Raw genomic sequence first — 26763 nt, forward strand, 5'->3', positions numbered from 1 at the left:
AAATTGCTTAGATTTATGTGAGTTTGGTGCTCAGGTCAGGCAGACAGAAGCTGCTGAGCCCACAGCTGCTTGTTTTCTCTCTAGAAAAGCTCACAGGTTGCTGGGAGCAGTCTTTGCCTACTATTCTGCTTGCCTTCATATCAAGAATTTGTCATGGTCCATGATGCCCATATAGTGTTGAAGTGGGGAGAAGGAAGAAGTTTTTCTCTTCCATCCGGAAAACAGCAGACTGCAATACTTAGTTAGTTGTTTGTTGTAAGGAGAGTTTATTATTCACATCAGCATTTTCAGCCAGGCTTTGCTAAAAAAATAAATTGTGTTTCCTTTTCCATAATCTTCTTGCATGAACATTGAGATTTCTCTTTTGACCAAATGCATTTGTGAAATATATAGTTTCCCATAAAAACTCTCCAAGTATCAGACAGAAGATCAAAGCTCAAGAGCCAAAACACATTTTGCCAAACCTCATTACTTGGCATAGGGAAGGTGAGTGGGAAAGGACATTTCTCTTAATGAAAAACACCATCATAATTTTTGAAAATATAAATTTTTTCCTCTGATAACTCTGCCCTGCCTGCCACTGACCCTGCATTTAGTATAAGTAAACATCTTTGTAGTTGCACAGATCAGGAACTTCTCTAAATTGCAGCTGTTAGCTTTCCCTGTAAATTTTTAATTTAATGACTAAAAATAAATAAGAAGGAATATACAGGGATTCGTTGGGATTTTTTTTTTAATATTGTTGCTGTTAAACTTCTTATTCTGGAGGGATTGTACATTTTTCCATCATTGTATCACCACCATTCTGTAATGAGAAAGTAAAAAACACAACTCTGAGATCAATACATGCAGTTTAACTACATATCCTTACTACCAAAAAATAAATTACCCAGAACTTTTAAGAATTCTGAAAAATCTCAGAGAACTCTGCATACTTGTATTAATCTTTGTTTGATGTGAAGATTTCCTATAAAAACCCACAACCCTGCCAAGTGCAGGAATGATTAGGCAGACAGCTCCCAGAACATTCAACATCTTGCAGGAAGTGGGTGCTTTAGCCTGCAGTGCACCCAACAGACCCCTAAACACATCACTGAGAAGTGAATTATGAGTTTTAAACCAGTAGTTGCAGATTTGCTGTAGCATCTGCAGTGTCTTGGAGATCATAATAAAATTGCAGCTCTCAGATTAAGATCTATCAAAAGCAGCATGGTCTGAGAACACTGAAATACTTCACCAGAGCAAGCAGAATAAAGAAAATGCCCAGAGCATGTTTCAATGTCAGGCACTCAAGTGTTTGGCACAGGTGGAGAAGATTTCTACACGCTTCTGATATGGGAAGGAACTTTTCTCATAACTGATTTTGATAGGTCAGAATCAGGCAGATGCTTCTTTCTCCTTCCACTGTGCTCTAAACAAAGACAGGGTGTAGTGGAGTGCTATTCTGCTGAATTCCAGTGTGTGTGATGATGAGGATGAGGTAATGTATTCTGCTTCTAAGGTGGTCTCACAGCCACAGATATACATGGAATAAGCACGTGCCTCATGTTCCAAGGCAGAAGATTATTCTGGGTGACAAAACAAGGGTGCCTAGTACAGTTCTGGTACTTTGGGTATCCTACCCATCTTCTGTCATGCCAGAGGATCCTGGGTCTCCTGCAGCACATCTGTGAACCCAACTGTGTGGATGTTTCAGCAAATTTAGGGCACCACAAAGAGTATCAGAGCCTCTGCTAAGGAGTGAAATCCCAGCCTTCCCTACCAGCAGTAATTCACACGCACACATGCACATACACAATGCTTCCATGATTAAGGCAGTATGTCATTAATTGAAATCAGGTCACAAACAGTAACTCGACCATGTTTTGCTCAGTCTTGGAATGGTTGTTTATTCCAAAGTCATGAAGCCTCCTGTAAAGTAAATACTTTTAGAGTACAGTGCCATAATTACATGATGTATAAACATATGGTGCTTTGTCAAATACAATAAAAGACATAAAATCACATTAAGATGATCTGCTAATATAACAGAATGTAAAAGTAACATCTGAACAGCAAAAGAACTCAGCAGCCAAATAGTTTAGTTGTCAGGTCTGCCATTAAGATAAAATGGCTAATTCAGATGAGTATTTTGGGCAAGAAGCCTCCTTTTCATACTGCAACCAGGATTTTGTATTTTAACAGAACGAATTTTAAATGAAGGACTATTTGCCAGGCAAATCAAAACTCTTTTCCGGTGTGGCTGTCCCCATTTTACTGGTAGGCAAAAAGAAGACAGGATTTTAAAAAGAAACCTAATGCATTTGGGTATAAAAATCTCAGTGAATTCGAATTCTTCTTGTTACTCTGAAAATCCTGCACAGAGTGACTGGTTTGTAGGGGAACTCTGTAACAACACGGGATAAAGATCAGGAGCCCCGTCTGAGTCCTTTTTTAGCCAATGGATTTAATCTACCCTCACAACACTGTGTAACTAAGGAAAGCACACTGAGGAAAAGAGTTCTGATCCTGACTCATAAAAAAGAGAAGAATAAATAAACCCCAAAAAATAGGAAAATAAAAACCCAAGGCTTTTTTAATGATCAGTTTTCTAGTTCTGCCTCATTATATAGACAACTGGTAAAAATTTTCCTTTGTCTTAGTGGAACTAACAGATTCAGAAGGCTTATTGCTTACTCCTTGAAGGTTTATGAGGCATGCAGGTACAACAGTGACGTATTTAAGTCTTTCCAGTCAGTGAAACACAGTTCCTCCGCTGTGTTGGAGGGCAGCAAGCTGAAGTTACAAAAATGGGCTGTTTCACACAGCAAGAGTATGACTTGTTATAGACACGAACCCAGTATTCTTTTTCTTAAAGCCAAGCTTGGGTGAAAAACTTACACAAATGAAAGCTCAGGGCCAAATTTTGCTTTCTGTTCTACTTGGAAACTAAGCAGACATTTCTCTTCAAAGAACTGTACCACAACCTGATCTATAAAAACATAAGAACAGATTGAAATTACATTAATATAAACAGGCACCACTGAAAAGAACATTGAGTACTCAAAATTGTGGACATTTATGTGAATACTTTCTACAATAGTTATCTTGCACATTGTAAAGAGATATAAAAAGTAAATGTCACTTTCCTTTTTAATAAATTATTTTTATTTCACCTCTAGTGGCAAAGATATTTAATTACAGAACTGGAAATTCAGAAAGAATTTTCTGGTCTCTTCCTTTTGGGACAGAAAAGAGTAAGAGAAGAATGTGGTCAAAAATGAGAAAGTTAAGACCCGCAGCTACAGAAAAGACAAGACATTAATTTTTCAGTCTCATTATACATGTTAACTGTAAATAACTACTTTCATGGCTCATTTCTTAAAAGAAAAATTGGAAAGCCAACCTTAGTTTAATGTTTTTTCCAAATTTTAGGGATGGCAAGAATTTCCTTTGTGGCCCACATCTTCCTTCCTGAGACTGGATTTTAATTAATTTGACTAGTGGGATAAAAGCCTAAGGTCTTTCCAGCATACTCACACTTGTAGCAGGGACTCCAGTTCCTGTCTGTTTACCACATCAAACTCTCACATGTCCTTTGAGTCCCAAATACACACCCAAAATAAGACAAAATTGATCATATCTTCTTGCTCACAGAAACCCAAGTCTAGACCTGCTACAGACATTGCCTGGAAGGTTCAGATGACAATGTAGACATGATCCTAGAGAGATGCCTTGCTTCAAAAGGAAGACACTGAATTGCTGAAGTTCAGACTGTGGTACTATTGCTTAGTTTGAACTGTACTTTTTCATTAATGAAGGTTGGAAAGGAAAAAAAAAATCAAAACCAAAGAATGCTTTGCTATTAGAAAAGAAGAGTTTTTACAAGCTGGTTTCCACTCTTCTTCTAAGCATCTTGGAAGAATTCTTTTAAAATAGATATGTTTTGGACAGATGAGCATTTTCAATGTAAAAAAGATGCTTTGGATTTTTTTGTTTTGTTGGTTCTGAAAATGAAATTAGATTTAGATAAAAAATGTAAAATTACAGATCTTTAAAAAAACTGCCCATATACACATTATGGAACTAATATAGCTGGGCTCTTCGAAATACATTTTTGAACATGAGTTTGAGGGGAGATACCACAATTATGAATGTTCTTCTCAACTACCACAGACCAAGAGAACCATTTCTTGCCCAAACATGTTTCATCAAATTTGCTCCTGCAAATAATCAGAAGGAACACAGAGAGAGGAGAACTCGTTGTGAGTAAGGGTCTCACAGCCTGGCACATTTGGACTAAAGGTAACTGTTTCAGAAAAAGCTAATTAATAAGTTCTGAGCTTCATCCATATATGAAGCCTGGAAGAGGGTCCTGGTCACACCTGAATCTTAGTGAAAGCTCTGCCCTTCTGCACCCTCAGCAGCATCAGGGCCTCCCTGTCAAAGATGCAGAACTGAACGTATGTGTTGGGAGTTGTCTGCTTAACAGCACAATACTTCTTCTTTCCCTTCATAAACAATGAGCTCTCAAGCTCCCAGAAGCAAAGAAACCAGGCAAGGAAATATTTAATCAGTGAAAGAATGAAATTATATGCAGCTGATAAAGTAGGGGCTGTGCGGAAATACCAAATGTAATTGAAAGAAGAAACCCTTTCCATCACTACCCAGTGTCCTGAAATGCCTGCGTGTGAAAGCAGAAGCATGACTTAATTTCAATGGCAGACACAAGTGAGTGATCTGACTTTTTCAAAACCAAATCCCCAGTTCTCATTCAGAAGATGATGTGATCTTTGCTCTTATGAGTTTTCCCATTTTTACACGTCTGTCCTTGTAGCACTGCCCCTCCTCTGATTGCCAGAAGCATCTCAGCACTGGGATGCTTCACCCCTCATTTTCCTGAAGCTAATCAAAGAGACTACAAGAGCCCCATTGGATTGTGCACAGCAGGAGCATTACACAGGTTGGTGCATGCTGCAAATAAAATGGAGGCCCTCTGCATTTCCTAGAATGACATTTTCCTGCGTCATGGGAAACAAAGAGTGGAAAAAGCCTCCTAATATAACATGTGCTATGGAGGGAGGAAGAGCACAAATGAAGGACTATGTGATGGGACTATGTGAAGGACATGGGTGATGATGTATCTAGTGATCTAAAGGTTCAAACACACCTCTAGACGAAGGCTGAGGTTATATGCAGTGAGGAAGACAAGGATCTGAAAGCCCAGCTCCCTCCAGTCTTTCATGGTGATGGAGCAGACCAAGATGAATGAAGCACAAATGCATCCAGCTCCAAACGACAATGATAATTCACTGTCAGGTGGAGATCCCTTGCCAAGTTCCATCTAAGCTGTATTTTAAAGCTTTGGGGCATTGTGTTTTGTTCAAAAAATGTGTATCAAACTGTTACTAGGACTTAAACAGTCATAAAGAATATTGTTATAAGTGAATCTTCATATTCACAGCTAATATTTTTTAATAGTTAATTATGTTGCTCTGATACAATATAAGAAAAATGCAGCACTTGTGCCTTCTCTGCAGAGATTTTGCCATTTATTCCTCAAGAACACTACTGGAAAATGGGCAGGATGTATTCAGTTGTGGGTGGAAGCTGACATTCACTATCCTCATCTGTTCTAAACAATACATGCTTTCAAGCATCTAACACCTAATGAGGTACAATAACATAACATGCTTCCCTGGCCCTGAACAACATGCCTCTACAAAGCTTGAGAAATACACAGGGTACGTTCATACCTTTGGCTAACCATGGAAATGTGACTGCACCCAAAGGTCAGACCACCTCATTGCCTACACAATTCACCCTCAGGTATGACAGCTCTGAGCTCCAGGCTCGAAAGTGCACACAGGAGGCTCATCCGGCTCTGTCTAAAACACGGTTCATCTCACTCTGCAGACACAGCCCAAGAGCCCCTGACTCCACCTTTGCCAAAGCACACCTAGGACTAGCTCAGGCTCATCACAGCTCAGAGAAGTGACAGGCAGCATGGTGACCTGGCTTGCTTCTGAGCACAGATCAGGTATCACTGACATGTTCTCCTTAAACCATTTACACAGAATAACAGAATAATGTGAGCTGGAAAGGATCCACAAGGATCATCATTTAAGTGAATGGTCTGCCATAGGACCAAACCCACAACCTCAGCCTTGCCTCTTCCCAGCAGCTTGCAGAGCTGCTGTGCAGCATTCCTAACCAGGCTGTGCTGAGTGCAGCTTGGGACACAGTCCACTCTATGTGCTCTCTGGTATTTTGCATTTGTCTCAGACTATTCAAGGGAGAAGCAAAAGCTCGATGCTTTATTTATTCAATTCGGAAGGAACCCGTTATCACTTTGTTACACTTCGAACATGCAAACACCACGACACAGGAGGGAACCCGTTAGCCCTGAAAAAGAAATGGCATGCTCTTTTGAAATCAAAACAAGTGCCCTGCTGTCGATGAATGTGTTCTTAGTTACAGCACAAGGAGGAAGTTTTTGCTTTTCCTCCCCCATCTCTCATCCAAATTTCTTCCCCAGGGTTGCAGAGTATGAGATGAGCAACGTGACCTTGTAATGACAGAATTTTAATGAGTGACTGGTGCACCAAAAGCGATGCAGCAGTGTCTCCCTGCTCAGCGTTGCTATGTACACTAGACATTTATGTAACACTGCTTCTCATCCTCAAGGCTGTCCTTTCCTAGGGTCAGCAGCAACAAACACAAAATTTATTTATCAAACCTACTTACAGCTGACACAGAGAACTCTACACTCCAGTATTTTGGTGAAAAGGAGTTAACAGGTAAAGCTTTTTCCCAATTTCACAGCTGCAGAATAGATGTTTTTCAGAAGTAAGTTAACTTGAAAGAGTAAAGGTTTTATTTCAAAGGATTTTTTTATTTCCAGGGTGTTTGCTATAATATACTAGCTTTCTTCTGGGCTTTAGCACTGAGTTGTGCACAGAAATGCAATGTATTTGCATACATTAGCTCTCAACCCCCAGGGAGACTTGGTATGCACATCTAGAAAATGGGGTTTGGTTTTAATTTCTAACATTGTGAAACTAAGAAGAATGTCTCCTCCCTCCCCGTGGCTCTCAGGTACAAAATATTTCACCCTGTTTATTGCTGGCATTCATCATCCTCTCCTGCCTTCCTTGGGTTGCTCCTCAGTTGACAGCAGTTTACCTGGAGCTCCAGGAACAGCCTTCCCTCTATCCAAGGGCTCTGTTAAGAAGCAATCTGCAACTGGGACCTGTAGCTTTTTCCAGCTTTCTCTCTGTGCCCATGTAATAATGGGAGAGATGCACTGCTCTTAGTACAGATCCAGCACCTATCTCTTAGAAACAGAATCCTTCTAGAGAATATAATGCCTCAGCATGGTAAACTGTGAGGATACACTGCAAGTTTAGAGATATTCATAACATCAGAGGAAGTACACAGCATTCTTTGGTACCAAAATGGATCTCATCCCCCTTACAACATGGGTACAATGGATACAATTAGCAGGACACCAAACCTTCAGATAATAACCTTCAGATAATAACCTTTAGATATCCTCATCCAGCCCTTTAAGGAGAAGCATTTGTTGCTCAAAACCTTTGTGTCAGAGCATTCATTATGCATGTCAGACCAGCAGAGGACTCAGGTTTTTTAACCTTAAAAGATGTTAACTAATCTCCTGTGCCTACAAAGGAAATTTCCGTTTCTAGGATTTACTATGCTTAGTACAGGCACTAAAATACCAGGCTCTTTATGGGAATGAAGAGTCTCATTTCAGCTCCATACATTTTGCCAGTGCATCTCCATAGTGGCCTTAATGAAACACACCAGCAGCAGAAACAATGCAAATCCCAAATCACTGTTCACAGTTGAGTCATCAGCTATATTACATACATATATATATCCCTGAAAAATGTAAATTCATAGCAGAAAATCTCAGCTCAGCACAGGCATTTGATTAAACGTTCTTGTTAAATCCTCTTGGCTAAAACAATAAAAACTGGTTGAGATTGTGAGGCATGGAAAATAGGCAGAAAAACTAGATGCATAATCCAGAGAAGGAGATCCACCTTGCATTCGATCAAACTGGTGAGTTTATGAAATGATTGCCAGGTTGAAGTGAAAATTAATCTCCCTAGAAGTACTTTTATTTTTCAAAAGAGTAAACATTGCATTTTAATAACTTTGCCTCTTCTCTGACTTAGGGCCTTGAACTGCTATAGGCTGGGACTCTTTAGCCTCATGTCTGCTTTCCCTAAGCCATGTCTTGTGGTTTGAAACTATAACCTGGTGTATTAAACGTTGAGTAGATGTTTTCCTCTTAGGGCTGCTGTTCTCCAAGTCCTCCTGAATCATTACTTCTCTGCTCTGTTAGGCTGTTACAGCTGAATTACTGTTCCCAACACAGCTGTTCTGCCACTTAATGCATTATCTGCCCTCCCTCAGCCAGCTTCAAATCTCTTTGCCACCTATGTGCTACAGGCTAGCAGAGGAGAAAAAGACAAGGAAGAACTCACATGCCAGCAGTAGTACCACATACTGAAACAGGGAAGTGTTGCTCCAAACAATGGGCTGGAATAATCACTGTGGAGGGACAGACTGTTCTGCAGACTTTGGTGGTGAAGGTCAGGCTTCCCACACACATCAGGGCTCACCTCTGCTGTTCTTTGCTGCGGCAGTGGACATTTACTCACACAAGCAACATCAGTGATATGGGAATAGGTCTTGGGTACATCTGATTAATGTATCTGCTGTTAGCTGTGTAAAGCCCTGAGTCCCACGCTGCTGCACAAGGGCTGGATTCCTGTTGCAGGGAAAGGGCTTGATTTTCATCACAGTATGGAAACATTCCTGGTCTAAAAAAAGAGTCCTGAAAAAATTCTGATTAATAAAACACAAAGACCCTGCTGAACAAACACTGAGAAGTCAGCAGCTTTGTGAAAGACTGAGTGAAAACTGGGAGAACACAGGGCGAGATCCTTCCCCGGCCAGCAGGACACTTATGACAGACTCACAGGACACAGTTTAAAGTGCAAAGTGATGCTCAATTACGTAAATCCAGTTGATCTGCAAATGTGGAATTGAGTGCTGTCAGCCTTCACTTACTTGTCTGGCACTGAGTTATATTTTTACATACATTTGGCTTACAGATTTAAAAGCAATGGAGTTTAAAAGAGGGCTTGACTCTGTTTTGCAAGCTGGAGACACACTCAGAGCAATGACAACACAGCCTGTAGAAAGATTGTGTTTATCATAATATCTGCCACTCCTGAAGCCAAGTCACAGTCACTCAACAACCCTAAAGCTTTCTGCCTCTCTTACAGAAGAATAGCAAAAGGAAAAGGAAAAAAAAAAAACTGAAGCTTTTAGACTTTCCCAAACTCTTCCTCACCTGGCCTAGCAATTACTCAAATCAGCAACAGAATGGTTTTCCCAAAATAAAACATAAGCACATTTGCATAGCAATTAGATAGCTCTTTCTACTGCTTGTGCACCAAAGTGATCCCAAAACATTAATTAAGGCTCAAAACACCCCAGAAAGGCAGACAGTCCAGAGCTTATTTTACAAGTGGGTCAGCTGAGTCAGATACAGCACAAAGACAGAAAAGAGGACAGCCTGGATCTGCTTTGATCTTGCTGTGACAGCACTGCTTAATGTAACAACATGTGTTTAACATGCCTACAAACAGCATCAACTCCTGCAACAATGCAGAATAACAGCACAGTACTAGTATTACTATCTTAAAGTGTTACCTATGCAGAAGCTGAGCCAGAAAATATTATATGCAGTTAGCACCGAGCTAACTGCAAAACTAGCTGCTCATTTTATGGTAATGGAGCTGATATCTGTCAGAGGAGATGTAAAACCACAAACAACGTAGTGATTAGATGACTCTAAACTGTATTTTAAAAGCATGTGATGCTAGATCCCAAAACTAGAGGAAAAGTTCACTTTCTAGTTGTGGGTAACAGATGCAAGCATGATTTCAATCATGCTTTAAAATGACATCCAGAAAACAAAAAAGTATGCAGGACCTACAATATCCAGTATCTATGCATCTTGCCAACAGTTTTATGTTTATTATAAAATCTATATAGGCAGTATTAGAAATAAATCTTACTGATTAAAAAGAATCTAATCCTTTGCTGCACACCTCCAGTTTTACAGTGATGGATGAATGAGATTCAGTAGGAAAATAATGGTCCTTTCTGCCTCAAAGAGAAAAAAATTAAAAGCAGTAGCTGCAATGTAGGCTCTCATCTCACACTGCATTTCTATTTTGGCTTCTCTCATCTGGGCTACTTCGAGAATTTTCATCAGTAGGAATTTGTCTATCTCTGGTTCTTTGCTTCCTGCCTGGATTTCAAATTGGGCAGAGCCAGAGGTAAAGACTTCAGTGCCAAGTCTAGACACTGAGGAACACATTCCCTCGTGCTTTCACTGATGCACCTCTTCCCTGTTGCTCACTGAGTGCAACTCCTGAGCAGAAGCTGCCAAGGCAAAGACCAAACTTATTCTCACCAGTTACACATGCAGGATGCCCATACACCACCTACTAGAAAAATGCTTCCCTCTGAACACTCACACTGATACTTGCAGACTCTGGTACAGAGTCTGTGTCCCAAGCAGAAATTTAGTGCCTTTCCCACTAACATACAAAAGGGATCCATTGGATAGATGTAAATGAAAGCAAATGCACTGCCCTAAATACAGGTGAACCACAGGCACGAGTTCTCAAGCAAGCCTCTGCCTGTGTATGCTGCAAACACTACTGCTCCCAAGCTTCTGCTGGAGATCAAGGGGAAGGTTTTCACCATGTTAAAGTGATGCTGATCTATTAAGAGACACTAGAGTGGTGTCTGTTTATGTCAGCTAAGTGTCTGATCCCTGTTTAAATGCCCTCATCTCAGCAAAGTAAGGAAAAGGGAGAAAATAACAAATAAGGGGAATTGGATTGGCTATTTGGATGGACAAAAAAAAAGGTGCTCCTCAGAACCAAAAATTTATGAAGTACCAGTTTCAACCTTTAGTTCTCCCATGGCAATTATGGGCAGAAGATAGCTGAGGGAAGGAGAAGGGAAGGAGAGCTTAAAATTGGGATGTTTTGATATCTTCCTCTATGGCACAAACTGAAAGCATACTGCAGCTCCTGCAAGGTTTTTATCTGCACACATCAGCCAAGGAGCCACAGAGCTGAAGGGTTCATTCTCACTCTGCTGTGGATCTGGTCTCATCCCGCTTTCAGTGGTGCCAGGGCAAACAAAGGGGGCTCCAGGGAAGACACTTAAAGGATCAGAGCCAACCAAACATACTGGAACCCCTAAAACTGGATTTCAACCTGCTGTGCTGTAAAATAATCAGTCAGAGCATCTGAAAGCTTGAAGTGTTTAACATTCAGGGCATGCGAGTGCAGAGTGAGTGCAACTTCCATGTTGAGTGTGTGGTATAATAAAACTTCGGGTCCTGTCTGCTCCTGCTCATTGCTTTTCTTGCTCCATCTTTATGACTGCATAAATCATAATTATTTTGCGAACTCACTGAATACTGAACTGATGCAAGATACAGAGTTCTCCACGTACAGATGCGTGCTTGCCAAAAGGCTGTGACTAACATCACAGCAGAGGCTGCCCACTGGCGCTACACAATTGTGCTCACTTTTTCTTAGGTTAACTTCATTACAGAAGTAGACTAGCAAGAGTAACACTCTATATTTTAAATACAGAATCCCAGTTCTGCAATGTATAATAAAATCTTTAACATGGAGTATTTTCACCCCAAAGCCCTAAGATTTGTATACCAACAAAAGCAAGAGTCTTTGTAATAGACTATGTTTTGCCATTTGGATTAACCTGGGGTATCTTTTACTGATCCAGCTTCAGAGGACTGAAGAGGAAGAAGTTCAAACACTCCACAGATTCTTCTTCCATCAGCTTATAAAGCAATTGTGTCTTTCCCCAGCTTCTGTACTTTTTAATTAACAGAAACAAATCCAAAGAATCCCTCCCACCACAAATATTGTGTGAGCCTATTTGAGTAAAAGCACTGATTATTTGTTGGTATACTGCTGCATCCATCAGTCTTAAATAATCATAAATAAAAACATTTGTGCTATTCTTTGGTACATTTCTGTCTGTTTAAACCACAGTTGAACGGTTATGTTGTACAAACAAAAAATTGCACTTTAATCTTCTAGAGAGTCTTGCTCCAAGAGATTTTCAGCTGAAGGATTCTTTATTGTATTCAAACCTTGTCCCATAGGAGTTGCTGCTGTTGCTCAGTTTATGAAGTATCTTAGAGATTTTGTTTGGTCCACAGCAGAAAACTCCAATGGTCTTCCTGTTAAAAAAAAAAAAAAAAAAAAAAAAAAAAAAAAAAAAAAAGAGGGGAGGGGAAGTTATGACATTGTGAATAAACAGTAATTTCCAATAAGAGACAGAAGTGGATCCTAGCCTCATGATGTTATATATAAGGCAACTACATACAGATTTTAAGGTGAGAACAGTTCACTTGATGATGCAGTTAATTTTACTGAAGCCACCACATCTCTCCTAAGTATTCCTACAACAAACCCTATTATTTATCTGACTAAGACAACTCTAAGGAAGAAGTGCTTCATCTTAGTCTCAAGATACCAAATGATAAAATATTACTATTTTTCACTCTATTTTTTTCCCCATGATTAATCACTTTTTTTGTTAAAAATATGTCTCACTGTAAAGACTTCCTTAGTGTAACTCATGAATTACACAAGCATATCTAATCACTAACAGTGATTTGTTACACTAATGAAAACAGAGAACTACTAATCCATGATTATTTCTGGCAGCAACAGAATAATTTTACTGCTTTACTTTCACATTAGCATGTAGTTTTTCCTTCAGCATCTATATTGGAAATCTTACAAGAAGTCAAACACAGAGTATGATCCTTGCTCATCACCCATAGATCTTGGGCCTTTAGTCAACCTGACTTTTTCACACTGTTCTACTGACAACAGCTCTTTGCTCTCTAGTCACCTTAAAAACAGGCTGCAAGTCAGACTTACAGTCATACAACATTTCAGGGCTCGGAACTTTAGCCAAATTTAGAACAAAACACAGCAGGACTGAGCCATTCACAATATTCACTATCGCCCTTTTTTTTAAAGATGAGGAGAGGGAAAGAAAGCAGGGAAATACAATGCAGTGCTGCATTTTCTGTATCATGAAAAAAAAATTATTCTTCTTCCTGCTGAAATTGTGCCACTACAGAAAAAGATCTAAAAGATTTACTAGGATGAAGAAAAACCACACAAGAGGGAACATGGCTCTCACTATTGTGATCTACAGCACTCAACAAGCGGATGGAGATTTGAATCCTGGGTTTTGCCTCCAGGACTGTTTCGATATTTTATGCAATAACTATTCAATATACAGTATTTTAGCATATGCTAAACAATCAAATTCAGTTTAAAGCTCCCTGTGCATGTGTTTGATGAGAGGAGGGAACTGATTTAAGAATAAATCTTTGGTGCATACTGCTATGTGTACATGTCAGGTGTCAGACAGCTGCTGGAGTAGCATGGCAGTGCACGCTGCACCAGTGCACAGCAACACTGGCACGGTACAACTGAGCACTCAAACATCAAAAATCACCCAAAAGTTATGCAGGTAACTGCAGTGGTGTCCTTGTGCAGGCACCTTACAACACAGATTCAATTGCCTTCAATGACTTCATCTCTTATATCGATCAGGCAAAGTCATAATTCATACTTTTCTCACCCTTATGTTTATCTATTAAGCTTTCCTTTTCTGGCAATACTCCTTTTATTGGCAATGGGTACTGTGCTGGTGGTTGAATTTGCTGCAATAATGAGAGAGCTGCTGCTTGTTGCTCTCAAATAAGAATCCTCAGCACTTGCAGACTCTGAGATCCCTTTAATCTGTGCACACTGGAGAAAAAGGATTCATGAGCTGCCAGCAAGACTCTGTCTTCTACTGTGTATTTAATTGAAAGAATGAATGTTGTTGTTGGGTTTGGGGTTTTTTGTTTGTTTGTTTTTCTTATTCTTTAGTTGAATTAGTACAGTGATAAAATAAACCCCAAAGAGTTCAGCTGCCCCTCTCCCTTTCATTATGTATAAACAGCCAACAAAGTGAATACATAGTGCCAATGTATTCTCATCCCAGTAACATTCTTCCAAGGTATACAGATCTTTTGGCTAGTGATTAGAATCACAGGAAGGTTAAATGATTTGCCTAAAGTCACACAAGAGACTCATGGCTAAGGTCCCCTGAAACCCAACTGAGTCACTGTTCTGTGCAGTGAGCCACAGGCTCTCAGATTGCCTTCCTGGGATACCCACCACCAGCATCCAGTCTGGACACCCCTCCACACACCATCTACCTTCCTCCCCTGTGTCCATCCCTGCCTGCAGATGCCTCTGCCCCTCCTCCCCCAGATCCTGTCTGGCTGCTGGAACACAAACAGAAAGGTGGCTGAGGAAAGCTACTACATGGAACAGCATATTACTACCCTGACTGTTTATCTATCATTTGTTTGGGACAAAGGCTCCCTTTGTGTATTAGATGAAAGGAAGCAGCTGTACAGTCCTATGTCTGAAAATCTTCATTAATGCCATTAACATGTTTACAGTTAAGGAAACTATGTTATAGGCCATTCTTTGTAATAATTATAAACTTCAATATAGAATTTACTCCTTCAGAGCACTAAGCAAGTAATTCCTCAGTGTTCCTATGGGATGAGTAGGTCAGCACATATTCTTACATCCATTTTATGAACAGCAGGAGTTGAGAGAGAGATTAAATATTTTGCTACATTGAGAGGACAGAGTCAGGACTTGAAATGTTCCTCTTTTAAGTCCCACATTTGTTCCTAGAGAGAGGATTCTCCTTTAGAACACACGAGAAATGTACCATGGTGCTCCATGCTTTTTTCTCCTACAGGTATTCATGTCTTTTTCTAGGTCGTTTTCTACCTGGAAAAAAGCACATGCCATTTTGACCTAAGCAAACTGAGCATGGTGCAAGCTTTTCATCCAGGACACAACTGAACAGGAACAAGGCTGTTGCTCCATTCCCCCACAAAAAGGATGAAAAAACAAGACCAGTAATTTATTATGTAACTGTTCCAGTTCAGATTGCTGGGTCTGCAGGTGTCATATGAAATACGAACAGTAGATGGCATACATCTGCTCCTCTTTTCCCGAAAATCAAAAAGGAGCAGGAACCTGATGCTGGGCTGTCCCATGTCACGCCCTGAAGGTCTGGCAAAGCTCAGACACTTACAAATGCACTTTGCTTATTTGGGACCCATACAGCAACAACAGCAACAATTCACAAAGCACACAGCAATCAGACGGCTACACAGAGAGACAGAGAGCTTTGCCAGCTGCCTGTTTATTTATATGCAGCTTTTCCTAAAATCACAAGATAAAAACGGGAAAATATCTTGGTTGCCCATAAACAAGCCCAAGGAGATGACTGCAAATGTGAAAGTCTGAACACTGGCACCAGATGTTGCAAACAACTTGATTGACCTGTTTTGCTTTAGTTTGGTTTTTTTGGTCTCTGTATAGCAGCAGGGACATTTAGGTGGAAAGTTACAGAGAAATAAGAATTGAAATAAAGGTAGTAGCAGACCTGGAAATTGCACTAGAGGGAAAAACTAAAGTTCCCATCTCATTCAAGGAAATACAGAGAATAATTAGCTAATAATTAGGAAATTTACAAAAGGTAAATTTCTGCAGGACAGCTGAGGTTGTCAAAGGCTTCGCTACTGGGCACCATTACCAGTAACTACATCTATAGGTACAGACCTATATAAACCTTGATAAAGAGATGACAAACAGGGACAAAACCTACATCTTAGCAAGGTAATCAAAAGATTATATTCTTGTATTAAAGATACCTTGCTTGAAAATGGCAGCCCAATTTAAAGACCTGATGTGAAAATGCAGAGGAAATGGTACTTGAAGTCTAATTAGGAGTAATGCAATGGAAAGCAAAAAAGAAAAATCAAGTATGATTACTACTAATGGCTTCATCTATATTATGTGCTCTTACATCCTCAGAGGGAAGTGGCAGGAACCTCATAATTTTCATCTTTTAAAACTGCACTCAGTTAAACAAAGACAGAGTTTGGAATGGAGCATAAAAGGTCAACAGTCCACTACGCAGAGATCTTTGGGCCCAGTCAGCTTGGCCCTCTGAACTCTCTATTTCCTTTTCTTTCCCAAAGTTCTTTGCTCTAAACCCCTTCTCTAAGTATGAAAATTTTACTAGAGATGTAGCAGCCTATGGGGTGCCCTGCTCACAGCATCCTCTATGACCTGAATCCAAGACAAGTACTGTCAGCAGCTCACACTGCCCACAGTGATACACTTGGCACTCAGTATTCCTCAAGAGCCAGGGCTCAGTGTCCCCTGGTCATACCTAGCCTTAGAAGAGACGAGTCAACAAGTCAAGGGTAGATTTCACTTTGCAAGTGCAAGAGAGGACAAAAATTTCTTGAGGGAAAGCTCTGCAGAGCACCTCTCAAACCTGATGCACCCAGGTTACTGTCAACAGCCGCTCAGGGGGGTTTGCTCCCACATCACTGACTTTGCCAGAAGTGGATTAGGGAAGATTCACACAGTCCCTTCCTCCAGATCAGCTTTTGAGGCAATGAACTGCCAGCAGCAGGAAAAATTTTCAACCAACAAAGTTGGATCTGGACAAAGACATTCTATATGCATGTCTTCTCTGGTTTACACTTGTCTTTCAGATCATAATATGCTTTCCCAGCACAATAAAAAGGCATTGCCAGGTTTTAACAGAGAATAAAACATAGCCAGAAATACCCAAAGACAATAAATCTTCTGAATAAAAACAATACAGGTAGTTCAAATTCTTCCTTGTGAATTCTGTGAATATTAGCATTACAAATCATGAATCAACAATGTTAAGAAATGTAACTTTATATAAAGAACCAGCATATGTTGAAAGCAAGACATTGCCACGGACAAGAACACATGTAATCTCTGTGCGGTGAGATGGAAATCTGCTACTTTTATTTTCTGAGCCACTGAACATCTCAACTGCATGAGAAGCTGAACTGCTCTGAACATAAAAAAACCACCATGTTTCAGTTTGTACAGGCTATCTCTCAGCAAGATAAATCCTAGAAATATTTTCATACAAACATAGCTAGGAACAGATATGCCCAGCATCCAACTGTGGCACCCTTCACGTGGACGAGCACTTACCTCCTATTGCACTTTGCTATGTCATCAAACAGGAGCTTCCACCGGGGTCGTCCAATCAAAAGCCTGGAGTTTAAAGCTTGATATTTTTCACCAATTATTTTCTGCAAGAAACAAAAAATCCATTCTGCCTGACTTGCAAATTGCCTCATATCACCCAGGGCTCCCATTTCTGCTATTGGCTGACTTGCCGGAGTGCTGAGGTGTAAAACCTGAGCACAAGTACCAAACAGCTGTGATGGGAGCTGCAGCCATTTTCTGCAATATCTCTGCTCAGTATCTTTTCAATGGCTCTCCTTGGTGCTAGTTATATACATTGTCCCTCATGCAGCTGCTCATTAATTCCTACATGACTTTTAAACCAATTTATTTAATCCATAAAACAATAACCATGCTCCTGTTACTCATTCCCACACTGGCTTTTAATGCTAAGCTGGAAGAAATGCTGCTGATGCAAAAATCATATTTTTGTCTGAAGTCTTTTTTTTAAACTTTGTACAAGTAACTATTAAGAAGACTGGGTCTGAAAAAGTAACAAGGGAAATCTTACTTTTCTCCCTGAGAGTAGTTTGCCAGCTGTTTTGAGCTGCTGCAACAGCAGAAAGCAGCCAAAACTGCTCCCCAGATGGAACCCACTCCATTCCAGAATGCTAACTCACCAGCATTTTGATAAGGTGTAATGCCCTCCCACTGCAGGGCACAACCCTGGGTTTGCTGTCCTAACACAGCAGCAAGAGGCAGAGAGCTACACATTATCTGGGCTCCCACTTTCCCTCCCTTGCTGAACAACCCAAAACACTGCTCACACCAATGCAAACAGTCCTGGCCAACTCAGCTTCCTTTGGGCTTTTATAGACAAGAGGTATTTGCTGCAGGGTGAGCTCTTACCACACAGGCACAAGAGCTTCTCACAAAGGGAGCAAGAAATGTAACTGCCCAAACTCTGGCAGCAGTCAGCACTTTGGACTAACGTCAGTGAAGACACCACCTGTATGGCCATGGAGACTTAACTTCTCTTTGAGCAATGATGAGCAGCACTATGCTTCGTGGCAGTTTTGTTCAACAGCCACAAAAAAGTGACTCTAAAGTAGGACTTCAATCAAAAAGCTGACTTGAATAAATTCAGCAGCTGCTTAATTAGCATCACTATGCAGTATTTGTATACTATATAGTATCAGAAAACTTCCTTTGAATTGACTATTATTTCACTTTCCCTATCATACTGCATTAAAGTCCAGCTTCAGTTTTTAATTTTAACCTAAAAATTACATAGCAGGTTCATCAATTAGGCATTTTCAAGCACTCCGTTTCCATCAACATATGCTGTCCAGGCATTGCATTTGTCATAGTCATTACTGTAGCTACTACATCATTTAAACTACAGGATTGTGTTCCTAACAGAGCAGTGAATGTTACGCTATCTCCACCTGATAGCAGGCAGATCACAATCCTGCAGTGAAATGGTTTTTCACTGCACTTCATGTTTTCCAGTAATTGTTAGGCTTGGCTCTGGACCCCCTGTAGTCAATGGAAAGCTTCCTGACGTGGCACAGTAAAGACTTGTACCTAGGCTTATATGCTACATCATGTAAAATGAAGATTGAAAGCACAAATAGTTACAGGAGATGCCAAGAGTTGGGGAATTAGCCCGGCGTTAGCGTTGGCAATACATGTCAACTGACAGTTCCGTATAATTTCCAGTCTTACACATCAAGAAATTTCTACCTTTCATCTATATACCAGATAATGAAATAAAAAGTTTTTAAAAATAGCTAGATTCTTTGAAAACAGATATGGAAAAGAAGATTTGAGCTTGCAGGTTCCTAGAACTATTCTGGTTTGGTTCTTATCCCAGAAACGATGCAGATTTCCCATCAAACACGGCCAACTGTCTGGTCTGTGGCCTGGCCTGGAAGGACCTTGTTCCTAGAAAAGGGAGATATGGACTTCTGCCTACACCTAATCAAGTTAAGGGTATGGCACTAGACTCTCTTAATGCTGTGGGGATGAACTGGCTGTCTTGCTCTATTAATGAATCAGTCACCCGAGTTTATGGCCTCATCTCCTGTTTTTACCATCTGCAATAATCCCCTTCTGCCTTTGACTGACAGTTTGCATTGCCTATTACTCCAAGGTCTAGTTTAGTTTACAAACAACATTTGGCCACATACCTGTATTCCATCTGTTTGACTGAGGTACAGCTGGATATTTATATAGTCTGGCCGATTCTCCTGCCAAAGCTGGGAGGATGATAAAAACAGCTAGTGAAATAATATTCTTTTTCTTAATGCAAGCATGAAGTCATTTGTGCCTACTATGCTGAGGTACATGGGTTTCAGCATCAATGAAGTAAGCTTTTCAATGAAGAGGATGTGCTTGTATAGCACATCGTGCTGTGTAAAAAATATTATTTTAGGAAGTTACATGGCTCTTAAAATATACTTGAAATTATAAATCCCACTCTCTTTTCAATCTGCCTACTAGCCAAATGACTAAATGACTGAAGGCCACTCAAGGCTTTCCAGACTGTATGTGCTTCTTCTTCCATCTCATAAAGTAGTCTGGACACAGGTAAGTGTCCAGGCTACCGGAACATGGCAACACTGCAATGAAACATTGGTGATGGATAATCAAACTGCTTTTGATCCAAGAACAAAGGAAGCCTGGATCAGGCAGCCCAAGCTACTGCTGGAGTTCACTCATTTTGAGCAAGGCTGCCATCCTGTACAGAATGCCAGGTGTGTGCTGTGGGCATACTTTGCATTTAAGTTGTCAGGATCCCTCCAAGCAACACCCATTACCTTGTTATGCAACATACAGAGCAGATCTGCAAACCAGCGGAAAGACTCAATGTCCCTGCACACCCAGATGAAGTAGAGTCTTCTGAGCTTGTAGCATTTCCAGCCATCACTTGAAAATAAAATGTGTGGGTAGTTAAAAATTATAATTTTAAATGGAAACATTAATCAGGATGCTTTATATTTATTAATGGAAACATGAATTTCCTTTAGAAGCTAACTGCTAAGTTGTTCTTCAAGCTATGACACATCAGATGCTGAATTGACCAAAGCAGCCTATTCAGACTATCCTGAGAATATTAAATATCTAGCATAGAGCTAATAGCCATCACAGACACTGCTTCCACACTAGGAAATTTTCAGCTATACAGATGATTTGGGCAGCAAATATGGACTCATATATCATCATCAAACTTTTATTTCAAAGCAAAGGAGACATTCTAAGTTCAAGTGTATTATGTCAATGCTTTATTAGGTTTATAAAGAGGCCCGTAAGTGGAAAATATTGACAAATGTAATCATGTCAGGACTTAATTCTGCCTTTCTGTGTGAAAGGCTTTGGTTGATTATAATTAATACTGTAGCAAAATCACAAAGACCAAATGAAATCAGAGCTCCATTGTGTTAGGGAACCATGGGATATATTACAGACCTCAGAAAATGCTGATGGATAAAGTGCAGCCATGGGCAGATTCTGGCACTGCACTTAGAAAAACAGGACTCTCGTGTCAGATTTCTAATTCAATTAAAACACAAATAAGTACAAAGGAAAGATTTAAATTAACTAGGAAAGAAAATAGAAATAAAAATATCCTGATGAAAAATGAGTTCAAATAAAGCAAAAGTATTCAGGAAGCATTTTCTTAGTTAGCCAACTACATGGTTTATGTTGTTCTGATCACTGAAATGATCAGTGCACAGTTTCCTCCTTTTCCTCCTAGAATGATTTTCAGATAGAGAAGGCCATAGCCTGTTCACTTAAAATTAAAATTAAAATGTCAATCCTAGGAGCCAGGCCTGGTCGAAAAGTTTCATGATACATCTCTCCATACCCACTGTACTTTATTCCAAACTGTAGAGTTGCTGGCATATCCAGCCAGGATATAGGGTTAATAGATCTATATAAGTGATGGCTCCAACCAGTGTCTTGCCTCCCCATACCTCTGGCCTGAGGAGCAAGGATGGAAACATCAGCAGCACCTCAGCAGCACATAGAACTGAGAACTCACCTTTTGTGTAAACTCCCCAGGGAGAGTTAAAAAAGTGCTTTCAGACTGGGGAGTACAGTGTCTTTCAAGTCCTGATTTCCAATTTTCTATTTGTTAACTCACGATTTCCTCCATCTTTTTCTGACTGCCTGACTAAGACAAGCACTTAGAAAGGGTCACAATCTGATCAGATATGACAAGAGAACTGTAAGCAGTAGCAAGGAAAATAAGTGCTTTTCATTAAAGAAGGAATAAAAGAGAAAAATGCAAGGCATTTTGTATTGAAATGCCCCAGTTCAGTAACAAACACCACTCTAGGTGATGAAACACTGCATCAGGACAAAGAGGCTGGACTGCCAGACTTCATCAAACAAGTCCAGCATAGGTTTAAAATAGCACCCCAGACACATATGCCTGGGTCCACCTCCAGCAGGATATATTGTGCAGGAGAGGTGCAATCCCCCATTACAACGCCCATATCTTGTGTGTTTCTGTGTTACACTGCCAATAGCAGCCATTATTTACAGACTCTTGTGCATAAAAAGCCTCTAGCTTTCCATAAAGTACATCATAATTTCTTAAAATAGGGCACAGGGTTCAACAGCTAAGTGGAGGGAAGGGCAGGGGTATGAATTAAATTATGTACATACAACAGGAAAACAACGGAGCAGGAAACAAGATTTCAAGGACAGACTTTGGATCTCTCCTAGACCTGCGTGTCCTTGACACAACAGGACTGGCCTGGCTGCTCTGCAGAGCTGGCACCATCAGGCAGTTTGCATCTTCATATCTGCCAATATCTGCTTCCAAGCCAGGGCAAAGACACACACAGATCAGCCACTAAACCAGTGTCTCGTTGATGTTTAAATACTGAGGAGGGAAGCAGACTGTGACTTTTCCCCAGAATGACTCCCTTGTATATTGTACAGTGCACAAGGGAAGAGCAGCTAAAAAGCCAGGCTATGGAATTAGCTCCTTGGAAGTCAATTTATGGCTTTATGCAGATAAATGGACATTGCAAAATCCTTTGGACACTACCATTTTCTTGCAGTGTCTGTGAGAATTCCTACAGCGTCGGCTAACACACATTAGAGACAAACATCTAATTACCTGCTGCTGGCCCATCTTTGTGTTCCATGACATTTTTGCTAAACACTATCAGGGATAATCCATCACAAGGAAAACAGTCATTTTATCCACCTGAGCCCCAGGCTTTCAGCAAAAAATGCACCCTGGTTTTGAGAAGGTGATCTGTATGCTCTCAAGAAAAGAAAATGAGGGAACCCAAGATGGTCTGTGGGGGCTGCAGCACCATGAGACACACAAAGCTAATAACTTCCAGTAGCACTTGGCACTGTCAGGTCCAGCTCAGGCTACGGACAGAAGAATGTGTACACCACCTAAATTCCACACTTCACTTTGGAGTTAAGAGCGGACCATGGCATGCTTATCTTGCAAGAAATGCTTTAACTGTGCATTGTAAAGCCCTCCCAAAGCCAGATGGCATCTCAGGGAAGGTTTGCTGCTTTGGCTGGCGGTTTATACTGGGCATTTGATACAGGGGTGCTTAATCTGTGACTGGAGCCCTTAACCAACAACTCTAGCAAATATAAATGAAATCAATAGCAATCATAAAAGAAAGTTTATTTCACATAGCATAGGATTCAGTTGGGACCATGCTGTCAATGTGACAGAAAAACAAGAGGTGGAAGGTTTAATCTGCATAGAATATCAAAGGCTTTACATTAAAATGAAATTTTAAAATAGAGAGAGGAACAAGAAAGGAAAAATAGAAAAATGCATACCTAAAATTTAAACTTTTTAAATGAAGTTAAACATCTGCATACTATCTGAATTCAGACTGATCCCCTTATATTAAAACCTCAAGCCTAGACATTTAAAAAGTCAAACCAGGAGAGTTGGTCCTGCATTTCCAGCAGAAGGATTATCACAATTGTCTGACTCGCAAAAAACTGTTGCAGTACACAGTCTCATCTAAGCTGGGACTGGGGGAACAAGTCCTGCTGAAAGGCTGTGACTAGATTAATCACAGGCTTGATTGGAGGCAGGATACAGAGGCTGGTGACACTGTCCCAGTTCAGGAGCATCCCTGCCACAACTCTTTGGGTTACAGAGCTGGTATGAGAGGATTTATGCCCTTTAGGGACACCTCAGTCCTCTACCTCTTTTCAAGGAATCATTCACTTATGCCAGTGGAAGTTTTTTAAGACATTCAAAGCCTTTCTGACATTCATTGTTGCTGTAAACTGGGGCAAAATGGCTTTAAAGGCTTAAGCTCACTTACAGCAATGTGTTGAGCACAGATGCAAATGGTGTAACCCCAATTCCTCCAGCCACGCAGAGGCTGACCTCGTAGTTCAGGGATTCCTCAAAGGGACTTCCAAAAGGTCCATCCACATACAGTCTGCATAAAGAGAAAAAGCACACTTTTAGAGGAAGCTGTTAAGATCAGACAAAGGTAAAGAAAAATAAGCTGGAATTAAAACCCTGCAAAGAATTTGTTTAAAAACTTTTATTAGTTTTCAGATGCAGAATCTAAAAGTCATTTTCCTGGAAAACTTTATGTGGGCAGAAATGAATGTACAGGTAGTAAGAAAAACTGTTACCTAAAATCTTTTGGCATGTTCCATGATTAGACAAGCTATTTTTTAATTGAACAAGTGGAGGTGACTAAATTATGGCTTCCTATTTTGTCTGGTGTTAGAGGGCAAAGAAATGGCACTAGAAACCGTGACTTGGAGAGCCATACGTAAGAAATAATGTAGTTTGGCTAGGCCTGCCTAGGAGGTTCATCTTATACACATTTTCTGAAGGGGGAAAAAAACGGCTGAGTTTTTCCCCTTTGACTCATGCCTATCATTATTATAACTATTCTGTCCACTTTATCTTAAAGATTATTTAGGAGATTGTGTCCCATTTCCAACCCATTTTTAACACTTCAGGTAGTACTTGATAGTACATTGACTATAATTTAAATGTCAGCTTTGGGTATTTTCAAAAGTTTGGCCTCCTACAAGATCTTTGCTACAGTGCTGACAATCTGAGGAAGGTCACCCATAGACAGCTCAAAATTTATGGGCTATAAGATTTCATACACTCTACTCCACCACTCTGTTCATTTTCTATGGAAAACCAACTGCATATCTTACCTCAGTAACAGATTCATCTTTAGAAACTGCTACAAAGAGAACATGAACAGGACACTTACTCAAGGCCTGTTCTGTGTATGACTGACTCACTGGATCAGTTTTATTGAGGTAACTGCTGAACATAGCCAAGTGTGGTGGGACCAGCACTGTGTGCAGCAGCTCAGGGAACAGTACTTGCCCACAGGTCTGCTGACCAAGAGCAAGCTTTGGCCTGAGTTCACTAAGGAGCTCCAACACACATCAGTTTCATGCACACACACTGGTACTTACTGCACAACCAAGCTGCACATACTGCATGTCTAATGAAAGGGCCTAAGAGTCTCCTTTATAACAACAGCCAGAGAATTAAAGGCAGAGAAGACATCTTTTCCCAGACAAAGCCTTCCAAACCTCATCTGATTAATTCCTTTGGAGGGCTGGACTTTAGCCATAACTTAAGTTCAAGTTCTCAGTCTGATCTCATTTCTTCTTGTTTTGTAGTCTGACCCTTGGCATCATCTTACTAGTCAAGACAATGTCTTGTCTGGGTGACTTTGGCCAATATGGTCCTTTTTAGGAAATTTTTTCCAGCCCTTTCCTATTGTTGCTTGATATGCCTCATATGTTAGGCTTCTTCTTCTGGATGCCTTAATTGAACACAGATAACTACAAACTTTCTGATAGATCTGAAGGCTGATTTTTAACTAAGTCCTGTCTTACCAACTCCACACTTGGTGTCCTATCTGGAAAGAAAGGGAGAAGACACTGGCCCAGCCAAAGACATCATCAGAAGGCATTAGAAATGCTTTTAAGCAACCACATTTAATAACTAAACCATCTTCAACTTAAATATGCTTACTCTCATTTCTGCATTTATACTCTCTATAGTATTCTACGTTCTCTTGGAGAATCTCAAAGCTTTGCAATGTCAGATATGTTAGTTCCATCATGATGGGAATATTAGAAAAACAAATTCACTCCTTACTTAGGACAGACATATTGTTTTACACAATACAGCCAAGAAAAACTTAACTGGTCATGTGCATACAATGTAAACAGAACTTTAAGTATCTGCTCATTAAATGTTTCCTCTTACATAACACTTTAACTAGGCTTTATTTTCCACTAAAGACATGATACCACTGCTGGTGCAGAGTGCAGCAGCAGCTGCTTTAAGAGATCTAAAAGTTGCACTGTTTGACGGAGGATATAAAGGAGCAGCTCTTATTTAAATAAGCAACATGGGAAATGCTGAGAATCAGGTTGTAACACTGAAATAACCTGGTCCAAGGGATATTCTGAAAGAAGTCCACAAATGTTATGGATCTCAGATGTACATGTAACAGATGTAACAGAGATCTAATTTTGGGATTTCAGAGTATGTCAAAAACAAATGAACAAACAAACAAAAAACATCCCAAAATAACTGGATAACAAAGACCAGCAACCCTGTCATTCCTGGCCAACTTCATATACATGTTACCCTAATCAGCCCCACCTAGCTGGTGAAATCTAGAGAATTGCTCCTAAAGGTATGAAGGGCAAAAGCACAGGCCTGAGGGAAATTCCTTACATTCTGGACAAGCAGCATTAACTTTCCTTTGGAAACACAAACCTAAAGCCAACATTTTGAATGAAAAACACAACTTAATGAAACAAAAACAATCAGAGCATGTTTTTCCAGAAATTACCCCAGTGGATGTGACAACATTTATTTATTGTAGGAGTGCCACTTAAAATAACTTGCACTACTTGAGGACTACCAGGATGTATGTATGTATGTATGTCTGATCTCAGAGGGATTAAGAAATTCCTGGAAAGTCTGAGTGCTTCTGAATAATACTGACATGATCAGGAGTGGAAAATGGCAAAACTAGATCTGGTCACCAGAAACCAGTCAAGCACAGTGCCTGCCAGAAATTCAAGAAACAACCTGCAATTAAATATGCATTTTGGTCAGAATGATCTAGTTTGTGGTCCATTAGCCCCATCTGGCCTGCAAAATATTTCTATTTGCCCGCTGTGTCTTCCTCTGAGGGAGTGAGGAGCAGTTGCTTGGACAGCAGATGCAGTCAGAGAAGCCAAGGGCCTCCTGCTGTGTCTGCATGTGGTCCAGCACATAGCAGCCAGAAGTCACTGCTTCCAAGTGTGAAAAAGAGAAATGGGGGAAAACCTGGAGAAACATTGCTACTGTGTTAACCCACTCCACCACTCAGAGTGCCTGAAATTACTGATTCCAAGCATAACATGATCTCCCTAGAAGATTTTGTTGGAGGTCATAAACATGCACTATTTAATCTCATTTTACTATGGGGGGGTAATTTATAACTGAGACAAATGTGGCCCTGATGCCTGAATGGCAGTGGTCATTTATCCTTTTCTTATT

General features: G+C 40.3%; 1 protein-coding gene across 1 annotated transcript in view; it reads right to left on the reverse strand.

Annotated features, from left to right (window-relative positions):
* Nucleotides 1-723: 723 nt before the first annotated feature.
* Nucleotides 724-26763, reverse strand: part of NOX4 (NADPH oxidase 4) — a 111868-nt gene continuing 85828 nt past the window's right edge. Inside the window, exons 14-18 of the mRNA XM_005485778.4 lie at nucleotides 23534-23653; nucleotides 20024-20132; nucleotides 19394-19462; nucleotides 17226-17326; nucleotides 724-12316 (exon numbers count right to left, since the gene is read on the reverse strand). Coding sequence (XP_005485835.1) covers nucleotides 12196-12316; nucleotides 17226-17326; nucleotides 19394-19462; nucleotides 20024-20132; nucleotides 23534-23653 — 520 coding nt within the window. The 3' untranslated portion in view covers nucleotides 724-12195. The remainder of the gene's footprint in view (nucleotides 12317-17225; nucleotides 17327-19393; nucleotides 19463-20023; nucleotides 20133-23533; nucleotides 23654-26763) is intronic.

Source organism: Zonotrichia albicollis, chromosome 2, assembly GCF_047830755.1.
Source record: "Zonotrichia albicollis isolate bZonAlb1 chromosome 2, bZonAlb1.hap1, whole genome shotgun sequence".
Taxonomy (NCBI): Eukaryota; Metazoa; Chordata; class Aves; order Passeriformes; family Passerellidae; genus Zonotrichia; species Zonotrichia albicollis.